The 23,573-nt window shown below is 41.6% G+C and overlaps 1 protein-coding gene across 3 annotated transcripts in view; it reads right to left on the bottom strand.

The window, feature by feature from the left end:
* The window catches only part of myo16 (myosin XVI), a 73,713-nt gene that overhangs the window by 16,325 nt on the left and 33,815 nt on the right, over positions 1-23,573 (bottom strand). For all 3 annotated transcript variants that reach the window (XM_079563206.1, XM_079563205.1, XM_079563204.1), the window contains exons 8-27: positions 22,044-22,119; positions 20,853-21,003; positions 20,631-20,781; positions 20,444-20,554; positions 18,693-18,758; positions 17,313-17,440; positions 15,851-15,956; positions 15,318-15,435; positions 14,597-14,744; positions 14,001-14,118; positions 12,731-12,848; positions 11,026-11,097; positions 10,323-10,464; positions 9,754-9,826; positions 6,942-7,094; positions 6,593-6,793; positions 6,097-6,172; positions 4,944-5,140; positions 4,436-4,516; positions 3,391-3,596 (exon numbers count right to left, since the gene is read on the bottom strand). In XM_079563206.1, the coding sequence (XP_079419332.1) occupies positions 3,391-3,596; positions 4,436-4,516; positions 4,944-5,140; positions 6,097-6,172; positions 6,593-6,793; positions 6,942-7,094; positions 9,754-9,826; positions 10,323-10,464; positions 11,026-11,097; positions 12,731-12,848; positions 14,001-14,118; positions 14,597-14,744; positions 15,318-15,435; positions 15,851-15,956; positions 17,313-17,440; positions 18,693-18,758; positions 20,444-20,554; positions 20,631-20,781; positions 20,853-21,003; positions 22,044-22,119 (2,492 nt within the window). The remainder of the gene's footprint in view (positions 1-3,390; positions 3,597-4,435; positions 4,517-4,943; positions 5,141-6,096; positions 6,173-6,592; positions 6,794-6,941; positions 7,095-9,753; positions 9,827-10,322; positions 10,465-11,025; positions 11,098-12,730; positions 12,849-14,000; positions 14,119-14,596; positions 14,745-15,317; positions 15,436-15,850; positions 15,957-17,312; positions 17,441-18,692; positions 18,759-20,443; positions 20,555-20,630; positions 20,782-20,852; positions 21,004-22,043; positions 22,120-23,573) is intronic.

Raw genomic sequence — 23,573 nt, 5'->3', positions numbered from 1 at the left:
TGCCTGTGTGGTCATGTTTTGTGCCTGTGACGATATCGTAACCTCCAGATTAACGTGTGATTTATTGGCCTGTCATTTCCATTAGTCAAGAGCCGGGGCCTTTTGGAAAGATGACAAATTAACAGAAGGAAAGGGAACTGACATAATACAGTCAGTGATCATCTCTTGGGTGATCAAAGCTTCAATGAAATTGGTTTGAGAAAAATAAATCTAGGATCTTTTAATGTTAAAGGGTGTGCATGGGTAGTGACAGCTGCTTTGGCCCTTAGGCGGTTTCACAGCTTGGACAATTTCACGTTAGTTGCAATAACAACCTATAGAGGCACCTTCTCTGGACGTCAAAGATACGTAACTTTCTTGCAAATTTCAATTCAATTTTATCCAAAATAACTACATAAGAAGATTGTGCTAGACAAGGTCAAACTTGCAAAACAAATTTTATCAAGGAGCATGTTTTTGCCTTTGGAGCAGGATGCAGTGGCATACATATAAATACAGAGTAGTCCTGACATAAGGCTGAACAAAGAGCAGATGAATAAAACAATAATTGGAGGACAAATTAACACCCAAAGCACTGTGACACTGTCCTGCTTTCTCAGTCCATGCTGTTGATTAGTTTTATAACCGGTATAAATGAGCCTCAATTTGCCTCAATTGTTGAATGTACATTAGTGTTTTTGCTAGACATTGCCCCATGCTGATTTAAAAAGCTCACTCCGCTCTCCACTTTGCAATAGAAATGACATTTTTTAGACGTTGTATGCTTAATTAAATTAACAGTGTACAATTCCTAAATAAAATCCAAGTGACGGATGATAACTACTCTGCCACTGAAGAATTGGAAGCCATGCAAAATATAGTAACAGTTGATTAAATAGGTTTGCTGTTAGCTCTACCGAATGACACGAGGCCAAGGCAGTGGTTAGGGTTTCCTGCGTGGCAATCAGCCGTCTCTTGTGATGCCATGTTATCTACTGGCCACACGCATTGCTAACAAAGAGATTAACCCACGCCTACTACACGGCTCCACGACACTGCGATGCTCCCACACGTCGAGAGATAGTGCCACAAATGTTGGCTCAACCCTTGGCAGGAATCTCAATTACAACTTGGACAATGGGCTCCTGGGTCGAGCAGGAATACCCATCAAAAACACAAAGGAACAGCAGGATTGAACTCGTTTCTATTTTGGAATCATATAACAGTTTTCAAACGTCTGCAGAGATTCAATTCACAGTGAAGGATTCTTATAGGATGTTCATGTTATGCTTTTGCTGTATTTGTGTAAGATTGGGGCAAAAATATATATATATATATAAAAAAAAAATCAGCACCAAAATATATAAAAAAATAAATGTTTACAATGGGGTTTTTAAAATACTGATTATAGACATACAATACACATTATGGCTATGTGTGTGGCTCAAAAACATGCTGGTGCAGTGGACATGTTTACAGCCGTCTAGTGGAAACTTTTGGGGATCATGTGACAAGCTTTGTCTTCCTTTATTATCTGCCAGGAATGTTCGCTTTAATCCTTTTATCCTCAAAAGGAAAGAGATGGAGACAGACACTTGATGCAGAAACAACAAAACAGGCTAAATCTTATTGTGCATGAAATTAAACAAAGAAATAGAGATTTTGTTTCAGGCGGCAGAGAGAAAACTATATTTTATGAGAAGAAATGCAAAAAATATGCTTTTGAGAGAGCGCTATAAACATCAAAGTCTAGACCTTGCATTTCAGTTTATCCTCTGGCTCTGCCACTGTGTGTTGGTCTCACTCAAGTTGAAATAAACTGTATTATTTTCCTATGCATACATCAGGACAAAGAGTGCATCAAGCTTTTACAGTGCCAATGGGTAACTTTAAGTGTCCTTATCTGACTTCAGTGAGTGCAGTCTGGATGTGAACATACAGGATATCATGGAGGGACACTGCCTCTATCTGAGGGACACTGACTCTATGAGGGACACTGACTCTATCTGATGTACACTGCCTCTATCTGAGGTACACTGCCTCTATCTGAGGGACACTGCCTCTATCTGTGGGACACTGACTCTATCTGAGGTACACTGCCTCTATCTGAGGTAAACTGACTCTATGAGGGACACTGACTCTATGAGGGACACTGACTCTATCTGATGTACACTGACTCTATGAGGGACACTGCCTCTATCTGAGGTACACTGCCTCTATCTGAGGTACACTGACTCTATGAGGGACACTGACTCTATCTGATGTACACTGCCTCTATCTGTGGGACACTGACTCTATCTGAGGTACACAGACTCTATCTGAGGTACACAGACTCTATCTGAGGTACAGTGACTCTATGAGGGACACTGACTCTATCTGAGGGACAGTGACTCTATCTGAGGTACACGGACTCTATCTGAGGTACAGTGACTCTATGAGGGACACTTACTCTATGGGGGACACTGACTCTATCTGAGGTACACTGACTCTATCTGAGGTACACTGACTCTATCTGAGGTACACTGACTCTATCTGAGGTACACTGACTCTATCTGAGGTACAATGACTCTGAGGTACATTGACTCTATCTGAGGTACACTGCCTCTATCTGAGGTACACTGACTCTATCTGAGGTACAATGACTCTGAGGTACATTGACTCTATCTGACAGCTTCCTTAATTGATACCACACTCTGGGCCCGATCTTGTGTTTCTAAATGCAGGCTGTAGACTAGACTTTTGCGGCGCCCTATGAAACCTTCAGCTTCATACCTGATGCAGTAAGTAGGCTGGACAGGGGCAGGACATGTGTGTATTACATCATGTAACCACGCTAGTGCCTGCACCTCCAAAAAGGATTCACATTCATTTCATACCAACACACACATTAGTTAGACAATGGCCATTTTTCTTTTCAACACATTTACATCTTTTCATTTTAATGACATTTGGAGAGGCTGATGTGCTTGAGAATATAAAAGAATATAAAAGATACAACTCGCAAAACAAAGAAACATTTTACATCTGCGACTGATGGCGAGTCCAGGGCAGGGAGACATAACGCACGTCCCATTAATATGTCTGCTCGATTGACAGGAGAAATGTGTCTCATCATTGGACTCGCATCAAAGACTAAAACAGCCGTTGAAGGTCATTCTGTTCTTCTGACAAAAAGGGTTGCTGTGACTTGCCAATCTGCTCTGCTAGTATATCAGCCTAACGGGCATAACACTGTAGTCCAAGTTTAAATATATGTTGTAACAGTCCATTAATTATCCTGTCAAAGTTTCATCTAACTTGAATGATAAATGATTGAAATGACTTGGAATGGTATGTGAAATAGGAGTCAGAGGCATATATCATTGAAACTCTAATGTCTAAAGTCATATGAAACATTCCAGTTGAACTCACTTGCTAAGGAAGCCCAGGAAGGACATTCGAACTGGGTAGCCATAGCGGATCATGCGCACCATCTCCAGCACCCCGATGTACTGCAGCTGGGAGGACACATGCGCACTGTCGAAGGTGTCCGGCTGACCGCTGGTGTTGGGGCGGACGCACTCCACAAAGTGAGGGCTACAAGACTGCAACTTACTGATCAGCTCCGACAGTGAATTCTATACAGGAAAAAGCAAGTAGTTACTTCATGGAGAACTACTTATGTTTGCTCAGCATTAATTAACATTTCATTCTGAACTCAAACTGCTGGCTTTCTAACAATGTGAAGAAGTGCAAACCCAAAACCTAAAAACATTGAAACATGTTGATACAGTACTTCATGAATTAAAATAGTAATCCTAGCAAGTTTTATAAATGGTTGGTAGCTTCAAGTTCTCAGATGCTGCCTCCAAGGTCACTCAGCCAGGCTGCATGTAAACACTTAATGTGTGTTCCAACACAGCTCAGCTGACGTCAGAGCATGCAGCACACTCCCCCCAGTACAATGGTCAACACCTCAGCCCTGAGTCCGCACGTCACTACCAGCTCTCACTGCAGACTCCTGCCTCCAAACAGCCTCATGGCGCTCACTGGCTGTTGTTCATTGTTCATTCATGTGCAGCATTTTCAGCCTGGCCTAGTACGCCACCATTCTTCAGCCTCCTCTCTTCCAGTCCCTGAGGAAATAGTCGACCACAAGCCCACAACTCTGATTGTGCAACACACAGAGCTCATTCAGCCTAAACTTCCAGGGCATGTAAACCACAGTGCATCCTTCATGCGTCATCATAAACTGCTCAAATGCTTTTTCAGAAGGTTTACATAAACTACATATAGTATACATGGAGTTTATACATGTAGTATACATGGAGTACACATCTCAAACATGACATTGTTTGAGATTGACTGTTGAACATACATTGACAGTATTAGTCTTCATACACATACAAGCTACAACATAACAATATAATATATTTCCATATTAAATTATGTTTTTGTGTGTGTATACAATCCTTACCCTTAACTGGACAGCAACCGTGACTGGCCCACAGCGCTCAAGCCTCTGCAGAAAGGAACTTGATCCCTTCTTCTTCAGCATCTGAAACGACACAATCAATATCTGGAAAACTGTGTTTGAGACAGCTCACAACACACACACAGACATACAGTAGTAGTTGGTATTTTTGTAAGCCTTATGTTCCCTTAATAAGGCAGCAGGGACAGAGGTGAGAGGGGGCTTATTCAAGCTGCCGCTCTATTCCCTAATGAGCCAAAGGGATGTAAGGCTGGACCCCCAGAGGTCCCCTGTCTCACAGTCCTACTTCAAATGAAAATCTAGTATCATGTGCAAATTTTACATTGCACAGACATAGAAGCAAATACTATTTAAATGACAATTCTATTTTACACTAACTTTGGATGAGAACTTGACCTTGAACAATGACCTTAAATTACAAAAGTAGCTGTTGGCCAGAGAGTTCATTAAGAGGTTTCCACTGACGTCAGTTAAAGCTTTCGGACCATACCTTGCTAAGGTCATGATATCTCCGTGGCTGTTGGGGGAGGCTACAGGTGGACACTACAGCAGCTGCGGACATCTTGTGAAACAGTAAGGCCGCTCTAGAGCCCCTCAGCCCAACGCGCCCCTGTGCGGCTGGGACCAGCGAGCCAGTCTGTGTCAGCTTGGACTGAAAGAGCTGCTGTAGTAAGACACTCTCAGAGGCTGCCGGGTACAAAGAAACACATGAACACATATTAGGTGGGAGAAAAGGGGGCGCAAAGAAGCAAAGCCATTGGTTGAAAGGGGGGCGGAGGAGAGAGAAGAGACGTGGAAAATGGTGACATAAACATAAAGAGTAGACTAGTCCCTGAGATCAGAGGTGGGCTTAAGGTGGGCTCAAGGCGTAAGTGTACTGCCTGTACCCTCAGAGCACGCATCAGTTGGAACAAAGGGAGGTGGGCCGTGCCTCTCAAAGACACGTGGATCCTTCTATAAAAACAACAATGAACTCATTCAGAAAGCCACGCGTGTGTCAATGTGTGTGCGCGTGGCTCTGCTCTCAGCAGAAGCAGCATTGAGAGATGGGATGAAGATGGAAGCTCAAGCCACTTACAGAGAAAAACAAACTCGAGCAGCCAATTAGTTAAAGATTAGGAATAATGGCGCTTTTACATTCAAAGCAATTACCAAAAGCTTCAAAATGTTGCGTTATATAGATTTCTCTGTCCAGTGTCCACCACTTGGATTTAAGGTTGAAATTTAAACGGCTGTGGGATTAGGTCCATAACATGAACTGTGTTATGTAAGTCAGAGCGTATGAAGATGAAAGCATGTGCGGCGATGAGGCACAGGGGTGGAGGGACAGCAGCCAAGTGAGTAAAGGGCTAGCGTTAGACGATTAGCCTCATCATGGAAATTATAGCAATTAAGCTGCTAGACGCAAGGCGAGCCTGGCAGCTACACAACGGCCGTCTGTGTCCCACTGGCCACAACAGCCCACATCTGGCACCGTCCACAGACAATATACACACGGGCCGCTGTCTGCTGCTTATGGATGAAACACACACTCATAACGGCACAGGCGCAGCAGCACAAAGAGAGGTTTTGTGAGTATCTTTGTGATGGAGTGTTTTGACAGGGCAGTCTGCTCACATGTGTCTCATTCACTGGGTACTTACACTTCATCGTAAACAAGAGATTCTGAGGAAGAGAGTCCTTGTTTCTGGTTAAGGATCCAGTGAGGTCATAGGAAACCTACAAAAACACATTTCACAAGAGCAATGTTTACAGCTGCGCCAAATTTCAATCAAATCCCAGTCTACACTATGGGCCATCGATTTCAGCTCATTGTTTGAAGCAGGGTTTGACATTTGGAGAAATTAAATGGAACCTTTTTAAGTGGTGGTGGAGAGGAGTGATAATTATGATCATTTTTTTTTGTAAAGGCTTATTGTCTACATATTCTACATTCTTCAACTATATTAATGAAAGTGCTGCTTTTCCTATTGAATACTTAAAAAAATAAAATACAATCTGAAATCTTGTCAATAAAAGAAAAAAAACATCCAAACCAGATTTTCCATAAGAAATAGAGTGGTTACAGAAGGTTGCATATCACAGTATTGTTGAACAAAATACAAAATGATCCAATCAGATCTTTTTCAACAGACCCACCTGTCCAGCGTAGTGTTTGACAGTGAAGGCCGGGCCATGGTCTTTGGGAGGAGGGTTTCCGTTGCCGTCTTTAGTGGTGAGAAAAAGCCCGTGTGTGGGACTGGAGTCCAGCTGGGCCGACAACCTTTTGTAAAGAGTCTGCTCTGCTGGCCGTAAACTCTGACTCTCCTCATCTAACATACACAGCAGCCCCTGAGGCTTCTGCAGAGAAGCAAAAAGGAATAACTAAAATGCACAGTAGTATAAAAGGTTCAACGTGGACAGGGCCTGATAGTCTAAATGTGTTCTATTGTCCATTACTTTAAAAACTGGCCAAGAGTGAAGGGGGAGTGAATGAAGACGTCGGTACCTGCAGGAAGAAGTCGAGGACCACAGGCTGGTTGCCAGGGCAGCAGGGTGTTTCCGTAGCAATGCCCTCCTGCTGACACTCGGCCTGCTCCTGCTGGAATAGCACCTCTGAGACGTACTCACGCAGACGCTCATTGGTCATGTTCACACAAAGCTGGAACGCACAAAACATTCCCCCAATTAGCACGTTTCCTAAAAAAAAGCTTGCCAAGTCTGTTGTTCAGATAGTAGAACCTCAAATAACAAGGACCAGTTCAAAACACCATGTGGTTCGCCTATCACGGACTGCTTTAGAGATGGTACTTAAACGTGAACTTTCCCTCACCCACAGTCACAGTCACGGCACGACCAAATCATGTTTCTTTTGTGAAACTGTGGAGCAGGGCCAACACTGTCACTTGTCACATTGATGCAGGGAGTAAGTACTAAAGATGAGGAGAAACATCAGCAGTGGGAGGCAGCAGGTTGGCTTCAACTTTCTTTGAACTCCACATCCTCGTGAACTCGAGAGGGGCATCGTGCCATTTTAATAATTCACTTTGCTACGCATCTCGGGGGTTATGTGTATCCACTACTACAAACTTTGCAGAGGTAATAAAAAGGACAAAGAAACTTTCACATCATTTTCACATCAAACTAAAATGTAATTTCATGTACCGTCAATTGCAATGTTAGTTAGTTATCTTTGTGTACTAATGCAGGATTCACGACATGTGACTAAATTATGACCCACATCATATCTATGTTATTGTGTTGTTTGTCTGTTGATGCTCTGTTCAGCCCCAGTCCGTTATTATGGAGGTCCCAGCAGGTGGTTGATTGAGTTAGTTCATTAGCAGAGTGCTGAGCAGGTACAACTCACTGGTGACAAACAGATCTCTAATTAACTAGCATTAATGACCGCCCTCACGCTGTGTCTTTGAAAAGTGCCAGCTCTGTCTGTGTAAACACGTCAGGGAGAGAGGCTTTGTTTACTATTGTCGTTATCATTGTGCATCACGTGAACCGTGTCATAATGCAAAAGACGGCTATAATTGCTTAATACTGATCTAAAGGTTGTGTTACAATAATGACATAAATATAAACAGTTGTATGTTTTGTCGTGGTAAAAGATGCTCATATAAAATATAAAGGTATTTAATTTAACATGGGCTTGTTATGGAAAAAACAGCAGCAACATTAAGACTTTAATGTGTCAATCCTATCCAATTCAAACGGAAAAACTGAATGGAACCCGAGGCACACAGATAATCGGGGATGTTTAAAATAGCTGACACCTTTGCTTAACCAAAGTTTTTAAGAAAAAGCAACTCGAGTCAGACTTTGAACATGCACATAAATATCCTGTCTAGAGGATTTCCCCAAGGTAAACCCCCTAATTTCCTCTTCATACATGCAAATAGTATTCCATCAACTTCCTGTTAGAGCCATTCAACATTTAGCGGCAGTAAAAAAGTCCCCTCCCCTCCCTTTCTTTTTCTCCTGTTGTGACATTTGCTCCTAACCTTTCAGTGACTTGGACAGTGAAAGGTCATGTAGTGTCTCACATCCACTCAGACTAAAGCCCACGCAGAGGTAGAATGAGGCCACGCACTGATCTCCGTTTCACACACTGGCCCCGTGGCCAAAGCCAAACACACTCAGGCCTTAATGAAAGCGCCGGTGGCTCCAGAGGGAGTGTGTGAGCTGGGAGTAGCGGCAGAATAAGCACTTAGCCTCATGAACACGATGAATGGCCTGATTTACACCCGACAACCCCCCCCCCCCCCCCCCCCACACACACACACACACACAGGCGCACACATACAGTGAAATACAGACTCGTGAGCCTGATCCCTGCTGCTCTTACGATAGAGAAGTCTATAAAGGCCGGGGGCATGATGAGCACATGTCAGATTTATATACAGTAGCAGGTGAGCCGCAAAGATCTAAAGGACTCCATGCAATCGAAACATTTTGCAAGTGAAATTTTTATGTGGAAAAATGGATACACTGTTACTAGTACCATAACAATAGCAAAAAAAGAACAATGGTTATGAAACAGTGGTACGGGTCAGGTCAGAGTAAACCGTTTCAGGTGGCACTCGGACCCATCTGTGTTTATAGAATTAGTTGAATTTGAGCCAATTTTATTTCATTCTTCCTTTCTTTCAACCCAACCTCAGATAATGTAGTTACAGTATAGACCGATAATACAATACTTTTGATATTTGGTGTGAAAAGATTTAAAACCATTTTACTATACTATATTACTACATTCATTGGAATACTTTCACATGCTCAACTGTGTGTCAGTTTCTAGTTAATAGAAGAAATAGCAGAAAACTAAAAGTGACAAACTGTTTAAAAAAAAACAAAAAACTATTTTGAAGTGTGAAACTCCTTAAAAGATGAAGGTCTAAATGCATTGTTCCTTTGTAAACACTTTTACACGGATACAGGTCACAAAAAAGTATTAGTGATTTTGCCATACCAACCTAGTTTACAATTACATACACAGTCATCAGCACAATGGACTCAGGGACACAAACACTAACAATAGGTCGAAGGCGGCCAATTCCGCTCAAATCTTCACACACAAGCAGACATTGTATCTGGCCCAAGTTCATCCGAGGACAAGCGAGCGCGACGCCACACCCGCCACAGACCTCACCCCATTCATTACAACTACACATGGACATATTTCTGCAAATATCTCAACAATCTGATTTAGATTAGCTGCAATGCCACATCCGTGCCTCCTTTATTAGCTGTAGAGGACAATTTAAGCCGATGTTGACAGAATGTTATATGAGGTGAAAGCAGTGCCCTACCTGCTCAAAGCCATTGCGCTGGAGTCCTTCAAAACCAAAAATGTCCAAAATGCTGATTTCAAGAGCCGGATCGCTGTAAGAAAAAAACAATTAATCAAGTTGTACGGGGTTAATAGTAGTGTAGTGTAATATGTGAATTAGAGCATGCGCCATTGACACATTTCTGACATATTTGCGGTCTCATGTAAACAAGTGGAGTAAACAAACACATTCCTAAGGCAGGGGTTATCTGACTGGGAGAGATAAGAGTCCCAGCCTCAACAACATCAAGGATCCTATGGCCTTGTTATGTGTTAAGAGCCTCCCTATAAACCTTGGCTGGGTCCTCCATTGCAAGCATGTTATGTTGTTCCATTTCAGTGTTCAATGCACAAGCTCATTGGGCCATGTCCTACAAAATAAACAACCACAAAGCTGCCCCACTAAAAATGTGCGACAGAACTGAGGCTGTCACTCCCCCAAGGCTTGAATACTTTTGAGTGATGACAGATTCATTTTGTGTCGGGGTTTGCCCTTTTGATTGAAATCAGACAAAAACAAAGACTTGAATGCAGAAAATAGCAACATACTCAACGCTGTCCTCCTGGCCCTGGAGATACTCGTTGATACAGTTGACCAGATAACTGAAGAGGCGCCCATAGATGGCCTTGGCCAGCTGGTCTCTGTAATGCTCTGACATTTCAACCGTGTGACGCCGAGTGATGACATCGCCTGGAACCAAGGCAATATTGACTGTACAGTAATATAAATCCAATATGATAACATTTATCTGCAAAAGCTAATTTTTTGTTGCTTGAATGCGTTTAGGGCGTAATTTTAAAATTGTTAGTTGTGGCCCAAACTTATTCCAAACTTTACTTTTACTTACTTTACTTAACATCCCAAATCGTGAAAGGAAGAAGCATGTTTTCAACTTTCAAGGAACAATAGCTAGTTCATGATTTATGAAAGAAAGGTTATATAATTAGATGCACTAATGTAAATTTTTGCAATGTACTGAAGGGCAAAGAAATAATCAAATCCCATAGGAAAAATAAAATAAAATCAAGTATAGCCGTTATAGGGCCTTTAAGAGGACAATAAACCTATCTTGTCTATAACAAAATAACATAATATAACATAATAAGTAGCATCTTATCTCCATTGTTAGATAATGAGTTCTGATTGAAAGCCTTTTGCAGTAATGCCTCCTGACAACTGAACAAAGCCAACATATCAAAACAAGTGGGCGGTGCTCAGGGCCGTGCTACAGCGTGGGCTGTGGGAACATACCTTTAAAGTACTGAACATCAGAGGTGAGGGCGGTACTCAAGTCATTAGAGCACACCTGCAACATTCCAGCAACTGCAACAAGAAACATATTTGTTGACCAAAGATAAAATAAAACAAAACAACAAAATATCTATACACAACATATAAAACCCGAAACATCTACACTGATTGGTTACCTTTTTGTACCATGTAACAAGCAAACTGGGTATGGGTGTGGTCTCCTGGGGACTATCCATTTCAAAGTCACTCAGAGGTGATCTTCAGCAAACCTATTCTATGCACTGTACTACGGTCATTGAAAGCTCCATTTGCCTTGAGTAGGCCCTATGTTTTCACTGTTTTCTCATTTTTGGACTTAAAAAAAAAACCTGGTTGTCAAGTAGTGGCAACTGAAGTGGCAATTGAAATATTCCCTATTTGCTTGTTCAAAGTCACAAAGAGCTTCTACAACTCCAGTGGGATTGTAAATTTGACCTTCCTTTGTTCTCTACATGACTGGATGATTAAGTGCGATTAGCTGGCCTAAAATATGTACAGATTAAATTAGCCAGAAGTATATGGGGCAGTGTCAATTCTTGTCCAAAGATGGGGGCCAAGCTTCTCCAACATGACCCAAAACATTGGCAGAATTATCTGCAAATAGTCACATTATTTATCAAACTGACTTAATCAGTTATATTGGGGTGCTCAAAGGCGTTTTAATCTTTGTTGTGTTTTGTATTTGTATTTGTATTTCTGTCATATTACAGCTAATTTTAAAACACCCAGTGAACCAAACACTACTTCCGGGAAACAGGCTTGACTCATGCATGGATTGAACTCATTGATTGATAGAAGAGTGTGTGACTCATGAGTCCATTTCTGAGCGGAACCCACACAAACAGGTGACGGCGGCCCAGAAAAGCACTGCTGACATCACCGGCCGTGACAGCGCGCTGACAATGACCGGCTCTTTCCCATTCGGCCGCTGATGTCATTTGTTTACTGCCTTCCGAAGGTCAAAGGTCACAAGGAGCACATGTAGCGGGTTGCATAATGAAGGAGTGAGAGGCGGAGAGAGTGGGAAAACAACATTGAGCCTAATGGCTGGGAAAGAGCGTGTTCCCCGCAGTGATCTCCCGTCACCATGGTTACGTTTTCAGAGAAATGTGGCAGACCGAACAGGTGACTGTCTGGACTGAGCTGTGAGCTGGCCCACTGCCCGGACGCCAGTGGGATAACAATAACAGATACAGTACAATGAGGAGGTGCAAGAGAGTCCTGAACGTTCAGACGAGCCCCGGTAAGACGTATATTTTTATAGTTTATATTATCTTATATTGATAACAAATATTCTAGATTCAAATGATGTGAACTCATGCAAAAATACAAATTGTGATTCTTTCATAATACACCGATATTCTAGTTCACACAATGGCAATAACAGGAATGCAATGTTACTTTTCCATTTTTGCAAACAGCTGTTTAACGGCAACTAAATTTAATCTCTGCTCTACACAGCTATGTTTACAAGATAAGAATAAATATTAAATTACAGGAATAGTAGAGCATAAATGCACTTGATTTATATGTGTAAACACACCAACATTATCACTGTATTTCAAATTCTACTGATAAAAGTGTCATTATCTGATCATATTAGGTGCCTATGACCAGTCCAAATCAGACAAATTAAAAGGTGGTTCATGCCTGCAGCAACACTGACCTCTGTCCAGCTGCTGCCGGTCAGAGGGGAGCGCTGTGTCGGCTTCTGTCACAGTACTGAAGTCCAGGTCCCCCACGTGCAGCACAGCAGCCAGCAGAGAAAGCACTGACTCCACCTCCTAAAGACACCACAGAAATTATAATATTTTCATTTATAACAAAACTTTCAATATAACTTTTATTTTTTTGAGCAAATAGATGTTTTTCAAAAATGTTGCATCGCAACATGTACAGCTCTTAAATTGGATTTAAAGATATTCAGTGGCTGAATTGCAAAGTGCAGTCGTTTTTTTTTATTCAATAGTTAGATGCCGTAAAATGATACTAGATACTTGTCATAATAAAAGAAACATAAAAAGATATCAAAACACATGAGCACTTTCATTCATATAATTCTCCCTTATCTGACTTCCTTCCTCTGTGCCCTTGAGCAGAGGACGCCTAATGGAATACCCTATTACGCACCGCTCAGAGGGGGAGGCTCCTTGTGTGTGTGTGTGTGTGTGTGTGTATGTGCATGCGTGTGCTGGTGTTTAAGTCCACTTGTGTTTGTGTGATTATGCACTTTCCGCAGCCGTGATGCTGAAACTGATATCTGAGAGATAAACACTGACATTAGTCTCTGTCGACTGTCAGAGCTACATTGCGCTGGGAATAGGAGAAAAGGAGGAAACTCAGCAATAGGTGTTAATGAAGATTGACCTCTGGGTCTGTGCTGTGAGTTTTCTCCTGATGAGAGCTTAGACACAAACCAATGGGGGTCTATCATTTACACTCCTACTCTAACATCCACTCAGTTCATCTCTGACACTTTCAGAGGACACTAGTGCCCTCTGATCAAACCAATACCCCAGTGCTCTCTCCCCATGGCGGGCTCCCCTGTATCGACTGCTGGATTAAAAGGTGAGGTGGTGGTCATTTACTGCTGACAGATGCTGACTGGGAATCTAAGAATAGCATGTGATAATGGGCTGGGAACACAGCGAGTGTAGCACAGGACATGCTGTACACAACAGATGCACTGTACAGAGGGAGGATCCCGCCTCAGGCACAATCTTTACAGTCTTTATCATCATAATCAAATCATGTTATGACATGGAGAATGTCAGTAATGTGTGAAATCAAAGCTAACTGACAGCATTTTTTAACTCACTATAAAATTGCTTCATTTTTTCAGATATGTCCAGCCCAACAATAATATATCAAAATAAATGCTTGTTAAGCAATTGCATTGTTACACTAATCCTAATAATGTATCAATAAGTCAGTACCTGCTTGTTAAAACCCAGAGCTCGGAGTGCTTGTTTTACAGTAGAAAGCCGTTCTTTGCTTTGGGTTGAGGCAGTAGCAACTGGAGGATTTTCACCAGGAACACATCCTCTCAGATACCTGAAATTAAACCAGAAATGAAGTAAATACAGCAAAGCCAAACCAAAGCAGCAGAATAGTGGTATGAATGTGATTCTATATACAACAACGGGCAGAGAAATGCCTTATTATAGCCAAAAGAGCTGAAGTGCTACAGTACATATCTCCCCAGCTTCACACACACACTGATGCAATGGAACAAAACTCTCATGTAAAGTATGTTATCATCAGATGGTCAATATATGGTTTTGCAAGGCACATATAGACTGCAGCCAAACCGTGATAGGAGCCTATTGTACATAAACATTGCACCACTGCGAGCAAATATCAGGTATGCAATGACAATATACAATAAGTGCAGAATTTACAAAGAAGGCAAATGTCAAGAGCAAAAATAAGCAAATCACTCATAAAACAAAGAGATTAAATCCTTAAATATGTCCAGCGTTTATTGTTGTCTTATACTTCTTATGGGATGTTTCTTGTGCCAGTCATGTACCTGTGAGCGAGAACGTTGTTGAGATATAGAGCGCTCTTTTCCTCGGCTGACAGGCCCTCAGCCATTAGATGAAAAATAGCAAAGTTATGTTGATTAGGAGGCAGGTGGACCAGACGAGACTTCTCCAGCATGTAGGTGTGCACCCGGGCTGTAAAAACAAAATATGTGACTCCAACTACACTATTGTTCCTTTAGAAATGAACGTCTAATCCAGGGCTTGTGATAAATGGCCTGATTCCAGAGAAATCAAATGTAAGGAAGGTTATGTGAGGTAAGGTAAATTGAGGTAAATTGTATATGATCTGTTGCTGCCCCCTGCTGGCTGCTTCACTTTTCGATGTTTCAACTGGTATTAGGTGTGTCTATAGACTATTTACAATTGACAAATAGAACATCAACTTTAAAAAAAAAAGTGTGTATAAAGACAAAGAGAACAACAAATAGTACACCAACATTAATCACAGATGAGTAAAAACACACAAAATTAACAGTAGAAACTAGTTACTTAGAAATAAATATCGTATTTATTGATCTTTCTGTTTAAATTGGTGCTCCTGTTTCAGTCTAAAAGCACAAAGAGCATCTGTAACCATGGTACCAGTATCAGTGAAGTATGTTACTTTGTTTGTCAGTCACGTAGATGGTGAAGAGCAAAAATAATAAAAGAAACTAAATATGCAGAAAACGTAATAGCAAGTGGTAGTTTTTGGCAAATGCATACCTCTGGTTATTGTCCTACTCTTATCACAGTACTGGACGTTCAACAGCTTGATGAAGCGACTGGAGTTGTTGTTTTGCTGTGTTTTCGCATGACCAAAAGCTTCCAGGACAGAGTTTACCTGTAAATACAGAGTAAGGAAGATAGAGGTGTCATCTTGTACTGTATATTACTTGTCATATTTTTATTTTTAACCATGGTGCGATCTGTGTCTTTACATTATTGTCCACTAGATGTCAGCGTGTCTATAGTATTTTCCACTGTAGCATATCCTCTGATGAATGTGCAGACTGACCTAGATATTGACTCATATAGATGACTCCATCAGAATATTATAGCACTTAACATTCATTGCATCACCCGAGTAGGGACAAAATGGGCGTGAGAATTGTGTCTGTAGGCTGGAGCCACCTTAATAATAACTGCCCTTCTGCACTTCCTCATGCTATAAGTTGCCTCTGCCACACCCAATTTCAAAATCAACTTCTCACTTCGTCTTACTGAAAAGGCTTTTAGCTCTGTGTTTTTAGACTTACATGTCTCATCCTTGAGTCCACTGAAAAGCTGGTGGAGCTGGAGCGAGCGCACAAGTGTCTCACAATGTGCTTGCAAACTTCCGTCTTCCCAGAGCCACTCTCCCCACTGCAATGGGAGAGGCATCATGATTACATTTGCTTCTTTGAATACGTTTTATACAGTAAGATTTTAGTGCGGCAAAACATTGCAGTTTTAATTGTGAAAAGGGATAATTTGAGCAAAAAACGCAAAAAAAAAAATGAATATATTCATAAACAGTCTTCAGGGCAGCCACCAAACATTTGAGTGTGAAATGAAGGTACTTACGTAACCTACGGTAAATTGTGTAAAACTCAGTCTAACCTCAGAGCCAGTAACATGTTATTATTTCATATACAAAAACAAAAGCAATTTGCAGCGCTTACAGGAAATTACTGCTATTTGGCACCAAGCCTGACTTACATTTGTCACATTAAACCAGACATGAGGCGCCTCTACAGTACACGCTCATTCACATGCACATCCCGATGCATAAAACCAAGGCCTTTTGCACTAACAGCAAACAGATGGCTTGAGAAGGTCAAAGCTTTTATACAAATGACCGCAGAGAGAGGTGCAGCTTATCTCTGTGTAACTAACAGCCCTAAAGAGAGCCAAGTAAAGGCCTCTACACTCTCTTTTCATTTAGACATTTTTTTTATTGGATTTCATTTTGCAGTATTCCAGGGAGACTGAGGCAGCTGATTGCAGGAGACACAAAAATGTTTCAAGGGAACACATTAGGTTCAGTAATCATGCATTTTCACTTTGTCTCATTTGCAAAAGCTTGAAACACACCTCCCCTACTTACTGCTGTCATACATCTAATAATTCAATTTCCTCCACTACCACGTCCAGAGATATAGTTTTACCTTTCAATGCCACACATATACATTATTTAAAGTTATTAAACATGAAGTAACAAGTGTAGAAAAGCAAATTAAAACGTTTGAATAGAGCCTATTATAACCTCATGAGTAGAAAGAGCCAAAGACCTTGCATAGTGTGTTGTTTTGTATTCAGTCTGACCATGTGCATTGTTGTGTGTGATTGAGTTGGAGATATCCTGCGGATGGGGCACATTAAGTTGCCAGATTGGTTACAACTCAGCGGGAATGTCAGGAGAGCCGGAACGAGATCTAATTGCAAACCGGGAGCAGCTCCGTCAGACTGCGGGACAAGGACCATGACATTTAACGCTCAAAGCAAACCTCCATGCTTACGCTGACCTTAGCTGATCCACCTAATGGCCTGTTCATGTCCTCCGGGCCATTTACCAGGTGGACCACAGTGGGGTGAGAACAAACCAGGTGGGCACTGGCACTTCAATTTTACTCTCGCAATTTCTACTCTCTGTTGGTCCTTTGCGGAGCTCCCTGAGGCGATAAGAGCATGCTTCCTCTGACTGTTTCTGTAAAGCGTAGGTGAGCATTAGTGTGGTACCTCAGTATAAAGCACTGCGGGCGCCTCTCCTGAAGCATCATGTGGTAGGCCCTCTCTGCTGAGGAGAAGATGTGAGGAGGTAGAGAGGAGCACAGGCGGCCTGTTGAGCTCAGGTACAACTGACTCACCTGGGAGGAAAAAAAAAAAAGTTAAAAATAATATTAGTTTTGGGTGGGAGAGCATTTTTATAACAGTTTAGGTTTGATCAAACGTCAAGATAACAGTGACAATAAATTGATGTTGGCTTTTTCTTTTGCATTTAATTGTTGGGTCATTAAAGCAGCACTAAGTAACTCATGCCAGGTTTTTTACTCATTAATTGTCCGTGAGAGTAAATACTACACTGACAGAAAAGACAAAGGTAGAGAGGGATACTGTACATCCAATTACACAATGGAGATCTTTTTTTTTTTTTACCATTAGCTTCTTCTTCGTGATTCCATTAGTGTGTATTGGGGCCTCCGACCCGGTGCAGGCAAAGTTGAAAGGGTGGTTTTCTGGCTAGACACACCATCAACACTTGTTTACCTTAATAAATCCTTTTTGTAGTCCCTCTGGGGTAATACAAGTTATTTAGTACTGCTTTAAAAGTAAATTAAGTGTGTATAAGATTGTTAAGTGTCACTAAATCATTTGAATCATGCATTGTAAGCATTTCATCAAGAACGGTTTAGACTGAAACATCTGCAAGGCTGTTGTTTGATAAACCAATAAACCACAAACATGACCCAGATTTTTGAGCGCATGCATCTTTTTAAAATGGTAATGGGGAGACGCAAGAACATAAACAAGCAAATTATTAAAAAGTAATATGAACTCGTCTGCCTTGGTGCGTAGGGACATAAACAACATCCCGGAAAAAATAATATTCTGGCAACTCTTGGGATGTGTTGTTTGTACATACAGTATATCTTTTAATTAAGCTATATTGAAAAAAAAGTGTCTCTGGCTGCAGACCACCAGATCAGAGGTGTCAGACAGTTGGGCAGATGCATGTTGTGACATATGTGCATATCATCCCGGCTCCACCACACTCTCTGCTGGATATGCCGCCTGGAGGGATTCCAGCGCTGGGCAGTACAGTCAGACGTGTCTGGCTTTATTATTCATGAATGAAAGATAACATGGATTCTTTTTTTCTCGTTGTTATGCAAGTTTGTGTGATTGCCAAGTGCATCACGTAAATAATAAACAATAATGCACTGTGTAATATATCAAGAATGGGTGTGCATGAGCTGTTATTAATAAAACAATTTAATTTAACTTGCAAAGTCAGCTTTATTGTTTGCTTCACTGCCAGACAGATCAAATTATTTATCAACCCCACACAACATCAATTCACTTTTAGTGGCTGAGTAATCTGCTTTTCTGAAAACTCACCAAAGTGGAATAAATAGGCAATTCTTTATTTGGGTTGACCAGTAGCAGAATGTGTCCAATGTATGTCTAAACAGAAGAAGAAAAACAGAATTATCACACATCTTAACGACTAAACCAGCTTAGATTTTGCTTAGTGCTGACAATGTATCTATGAATATGTAACAGCGTGAGTAATTAGCCCCATTGACCAGGTAACCTTTCCCGGTCTACACAACATAAGTCTACACCTCTGTAAATTCGCTTCACCCTGAGGACATGTGATAAAAATGCCTCTCTTCATTTTCGACTGAATTGCTAACCCCCAGCTTTGGCTCAAGTCCCGCAGGCAGTTAGACAGTTAACCCTCCCTCTCTCGAGACGACACTGACATTCACCAACATGCTCTGCCCTCACACTCTGGCTCAAGGTTAATGACTTAAACCTCTGGAAATCAACACAATCTACATAAGTTATTTAAAACTGGGACTAACGGATGTAGCAAATGATTCATTAGGTTTGCACGATGTTAGGAAAATTTTAAAAGAGTAGAGTTATTAACCTTACGATAATGCGCATGTCAAACTAATTAAACATTATTCCAATTAATTGTTACAAAACCACATCAGGAGAGAGCATATTTATATCACAGTGTACCCTACGCCAATCTGTGTGATTAAGACATTGCACTGGTTGATAAGACAATAATCACACATTTAGCTTGAGTTTGTGATCTAATGTTTAACGGTTAATCAGTTTTGTTTTTATCTAGCTAATAAAGTCTATTGATTAACGCAAGCTACAAACGATCTAAAAAAGCAGACACAACCGCTATGGATCAACTAAAGTACAATGGCTGTAATTTACTGCTACAGGAAAATAAAATACTAACTTGAGTATTTTATTTTTCATTCTCCATTGGTTTAACATTTAGAGCAGTTTGACGACACTATCCCACAATCTGTATATACATGGAGAGAATTGTGGAGCTGCATCCACACCATATCAATTGTAAAATTTCAACATTTAACGGGGACAGTGGTCCTGCTATCCTGGCAGACGGCACAGAGGGAAAGGACAGACCAGCCAACAAAGCCCCCCATCTCAGACCACCCTGCTGGGAGCATATGGACCATTCACAGCTTTTGTTCAAGCCCACTTTTCCCTCCAACACAACTAAATTTTTTTAGAAAATTCTCTTATACGTGACCTGGAGCATTATCTCTTGCTGGATAGACTATAGAATTCTGGAAATGTCAGTTTGATTTCCTATTTCTATCCCTCTCATTATCATCCTGTGCCGATGTCCCCTGCTGAGCCATCCCCCACTGCCTGTGGCCCTCCTAGGCTTCCATAATAACACACTATTACTGGCAGTTCTTCACTGGATAGCTCCACATTGATCTAAAACCAGTCTTTTCGCTAAAAAATTCCCAGTAGAGCCATGCAGGCAAAGTTTTAAAAGGAAAGAGGGAAATTACTGCAGTACAAAAAGGAAATGAATGGGCTTAGCAATTGAATATGGTAGTGGCTTTTTTCAGTCGATCTAAACGGTATGGATTTTGTCTATGTCACTAGTGGAATTACATGGCTGAGCGCAACAACCTTTAAAATACGGCCTCAGAAAACTACAAAGCATATTGTTGAACTAGGGCTGAGGATGCCTACTGACACGCAAAAGCTTGTACTGGAAGTGGTGCGTCTACTTGTTCTAATGAATATTTGATGACGAGCAAGACTTTCTGAAATGCAGAACAAGGGCAGGGAAAGCGTACATAGATTTGGTCGTTGCCGAAGCGTTTTTGCATCTCGTAGAGCAGACTGCTGTCAGTGAGCTCACTCAGGGAGGCCAGGTCATCGTTGGGCGCTGGAGGCATTAACTTGACCTAAAAGCATTTAGAGTTGCATGTGAAGAAGAGAGTAAAACAAAAACGTATGAGTTGGGCGCAGAGGAGAAAGCACCTGCTCAAGTTTGCTCGTCCCGGAGCTGAACGGGCTGTCGAGGCCATTGTCCTGAGAGGGCTGTCGAGCCAACCCTCCGCCGGCCTCCCTAAACATGGCACACTTCTCCAGGAAGCTGTCCCGCTTCGAGATAGACACACCAAAGGGGTTCCTGTGACAGATTTGTGCACAAAATTAAAACAAAATCTGAAAGTCAAAGATAAATGGGATGCTAATACTCACAAGTTCTTAACAGGGGTGTTGAGGTCTTGCAGTCCAACTTCACTGTGTTGGTCCGTTGATGGAAGAGGAAGCGAGGGGTCTTTCAGTCTCTGTAACCAGGTTTCTTCAGCGTTAAGTAGCATTTCAGCGATGGGCTGAGAAGCTGCAATATCTAATGAAAACAAAACATAAGTTGAACAGGTGAAAAACTAACAAAGCATTTGTTCTTTAAGAAAGTGGAGTTTACTACAAAAAATTGACAAGAACATTCTTTATAAGTTACACGCCTTAGGTTTAATGGTCCTCAATTCTTTCTCACAAAAACCTACCTCTATTTCAAATCCTTGGGGATCATTGAGAACAACTACAGCATGTGAACGCCTCAGCGGATCATCCTTCAGTGCTTAGGATGAGAGAGGAGAAGGGTTCCCCCTGTCTGTAATGAGGTCTAACAGGGCACAGGGGAGGGGAATGGCTTCGGCCCATCTTTATATTTCAGCCTGACTGACAGCTCCCTGGACTCCCATCTCCCACTCTGTGTCTTCGCTGTCTTCAGCTACTAACAAGTGGCATCGGCGCGTTCCAAATGAAAAAGGGGGTGATCGTGGAGGTCTCAAAGGGCTTGTCTAACGTCCATTCGAGGCCGACATGCTCCGAGAGAGTATTGATTAACGCCCAAGTGAGTTGTGATAAAGCCGTGAGATTGAGAGGCGGCCATGTTGTTTGAAGTCCACTAGTAGAGGTTACAAGGTGAGGCAAAGCCAGCGTTATCTCCACTCACATTAAGGTGTACTTGGAGTGCTCACATTCGCAACTCTAACTTTGCAACTCTAAAGTGCTCACGATACCTAATCTCACTATGATGCAGTGTTACTGAATACGGAAGTTATGTTTTCTTTACACTAGCTTTTAATTAATAAAACCACATTCCCTGAAATTACCACCCATATTTAGTCTTTCATTCACTGATTAAAAGGCTGGTGATGCACATGTGCAGTGATTGCAACATCCTCATTAGCACCGCAGGATACAGGCGTTTGTTTTCTATTATCACACTGATGATCATTTTGCACATTAACAGGCTCATCTTGATTATGTCAAAATCCATTTCCTGGAGTCTTTGCTTCATTACCTTCTGTTTGCTGAAGTACGCTAGGCCATTTCCGCCACAAACAACAGATTTTTATGACGAGAATATCAGAGTGGGTTTACCTGAGGGCTTGTCTTGGTTGCTGTTTAAAAGCGTGGGGTCTGCTTTGTGTCTCAGCAGCCGATTAACGATGCTTGTCTATAATAGAGGGAAAAACAATAATTTTGCTCAACAAACCTTTAGCAAAGTTACTTTCAACGGGGGGGGGTTCTAATCTGAAAATTGGTTGCCAGTGAGGTACATATGGTAGAAAGCAGGTGCTCAGTAATGAAATTACCTATAAAAGTGGGCTCTGTAAAAATGGGTTACAAAAAGCAGACCATACCGTACTGTTGACAAAAGCTGTATGACACAATATGACAATCTAATGACTCATGCCTATAGGCCACCTCTATAAAGCAAAATGACTTTCAAAAAAGCTATCACAACTTACATGACCAGCTGAAAATCACCTAATATATCATCATGGTGCCACAGACAAAAAACAGAAACCATTTCTATAGAAAGAAAAGCTTCTAAATAGATGTGAAATAAGCACCATATGCAACCATGAACAATCAAAAACTCACATGCTTTGCCAACATAGTCATGTTTTGCAATGAATATAGAATCAAAGTGCCACTAACGCCTATGACCCAGGACATGGGGCCAACAGCGTAACCCCGGCCACTGTGAAGAGTGTACAGTAACTCCACTCGCCAGCTGCGTTCACACACCCTATAAATACCGTGAGCACGTCACTAACAGCACACAATCTGAACCCCTTTAATGACGCAGAGTTGACGAAAGGACCGAGAAAAGATCATCTGAACACCGGGGTCAGCATGCACCCAGTGACAGGCTTCACCAAAAGCTGGAGTTCATGCTTCTGCCTCTGTGCAGGGGTCAGGGGAATTGCAGATTCAGTCCTGTGACTATAGATCCTATTTCTGCTATACTCAAAAGTGATAAATATGTTAGATGAGCTTGTAAACTCATATTATGATGGCAGAATCCATGTTAAAGGAATAGGCCACCGTTTTTACATACTAAGATATGTTCTTACCTCACTTTAGACGTGTTAATATATCCCCGTCTGGTCTTTGTCCGTGCGCTCTGTCACGCAAACGGAGCACATACGCAGCCTCTCCCACATGTCACATAGCTCCGAAAAAGCTCACGATAGAAGCTACCAAGCTCTTCCACGTGTTCCCTATTTAAATAAAGTTACGTGAAGTGTTTTCATGCGAAGTATATTTACCCAGAAATGTAACGTGTCGATTTTATAAGCAAATAAAAAGGGGGACTATATTGTGAGGCGTAATGATACGAGGAGTAAAACGTCCGCGCAGTAACTCCTAAAGGTTATTGACAGAAGTGAGCGGGGGAAGTCTTTAGGAGTTACTACGCGGACGCTGTGCTCCTCGTATCATTACGCCTCACAATATAGTCCCCCTTTTTATTTGCTTATAAAATCGACATGCTACATTTCTGGGTAAATATACTTCGCATGAAAACACTTCACGTAACTTTATTTAAATAGGGAACACGTGGAAGAGCTTGGTAGCTTCTATCGTGAGCTTTTTCGGAGCTATGTGACATGTGGGAGAGGC

The sequence above is a fragment of the Gobius niger genome (assembly GCF_951799975.1).
Source record: "Gobius niger genome assembly, chromosome: 9".
Lineage (NCBI taxonomy): Eukaryota > Metazoa > Chordata > Actinopteri > Gobiiformes > Gobiidae > Gobius > Gobius niger.
Note: the sequence above shows the minus strand (reverse complement) of the source record. Positions and strands in the feature narration are given on the sequence as shown.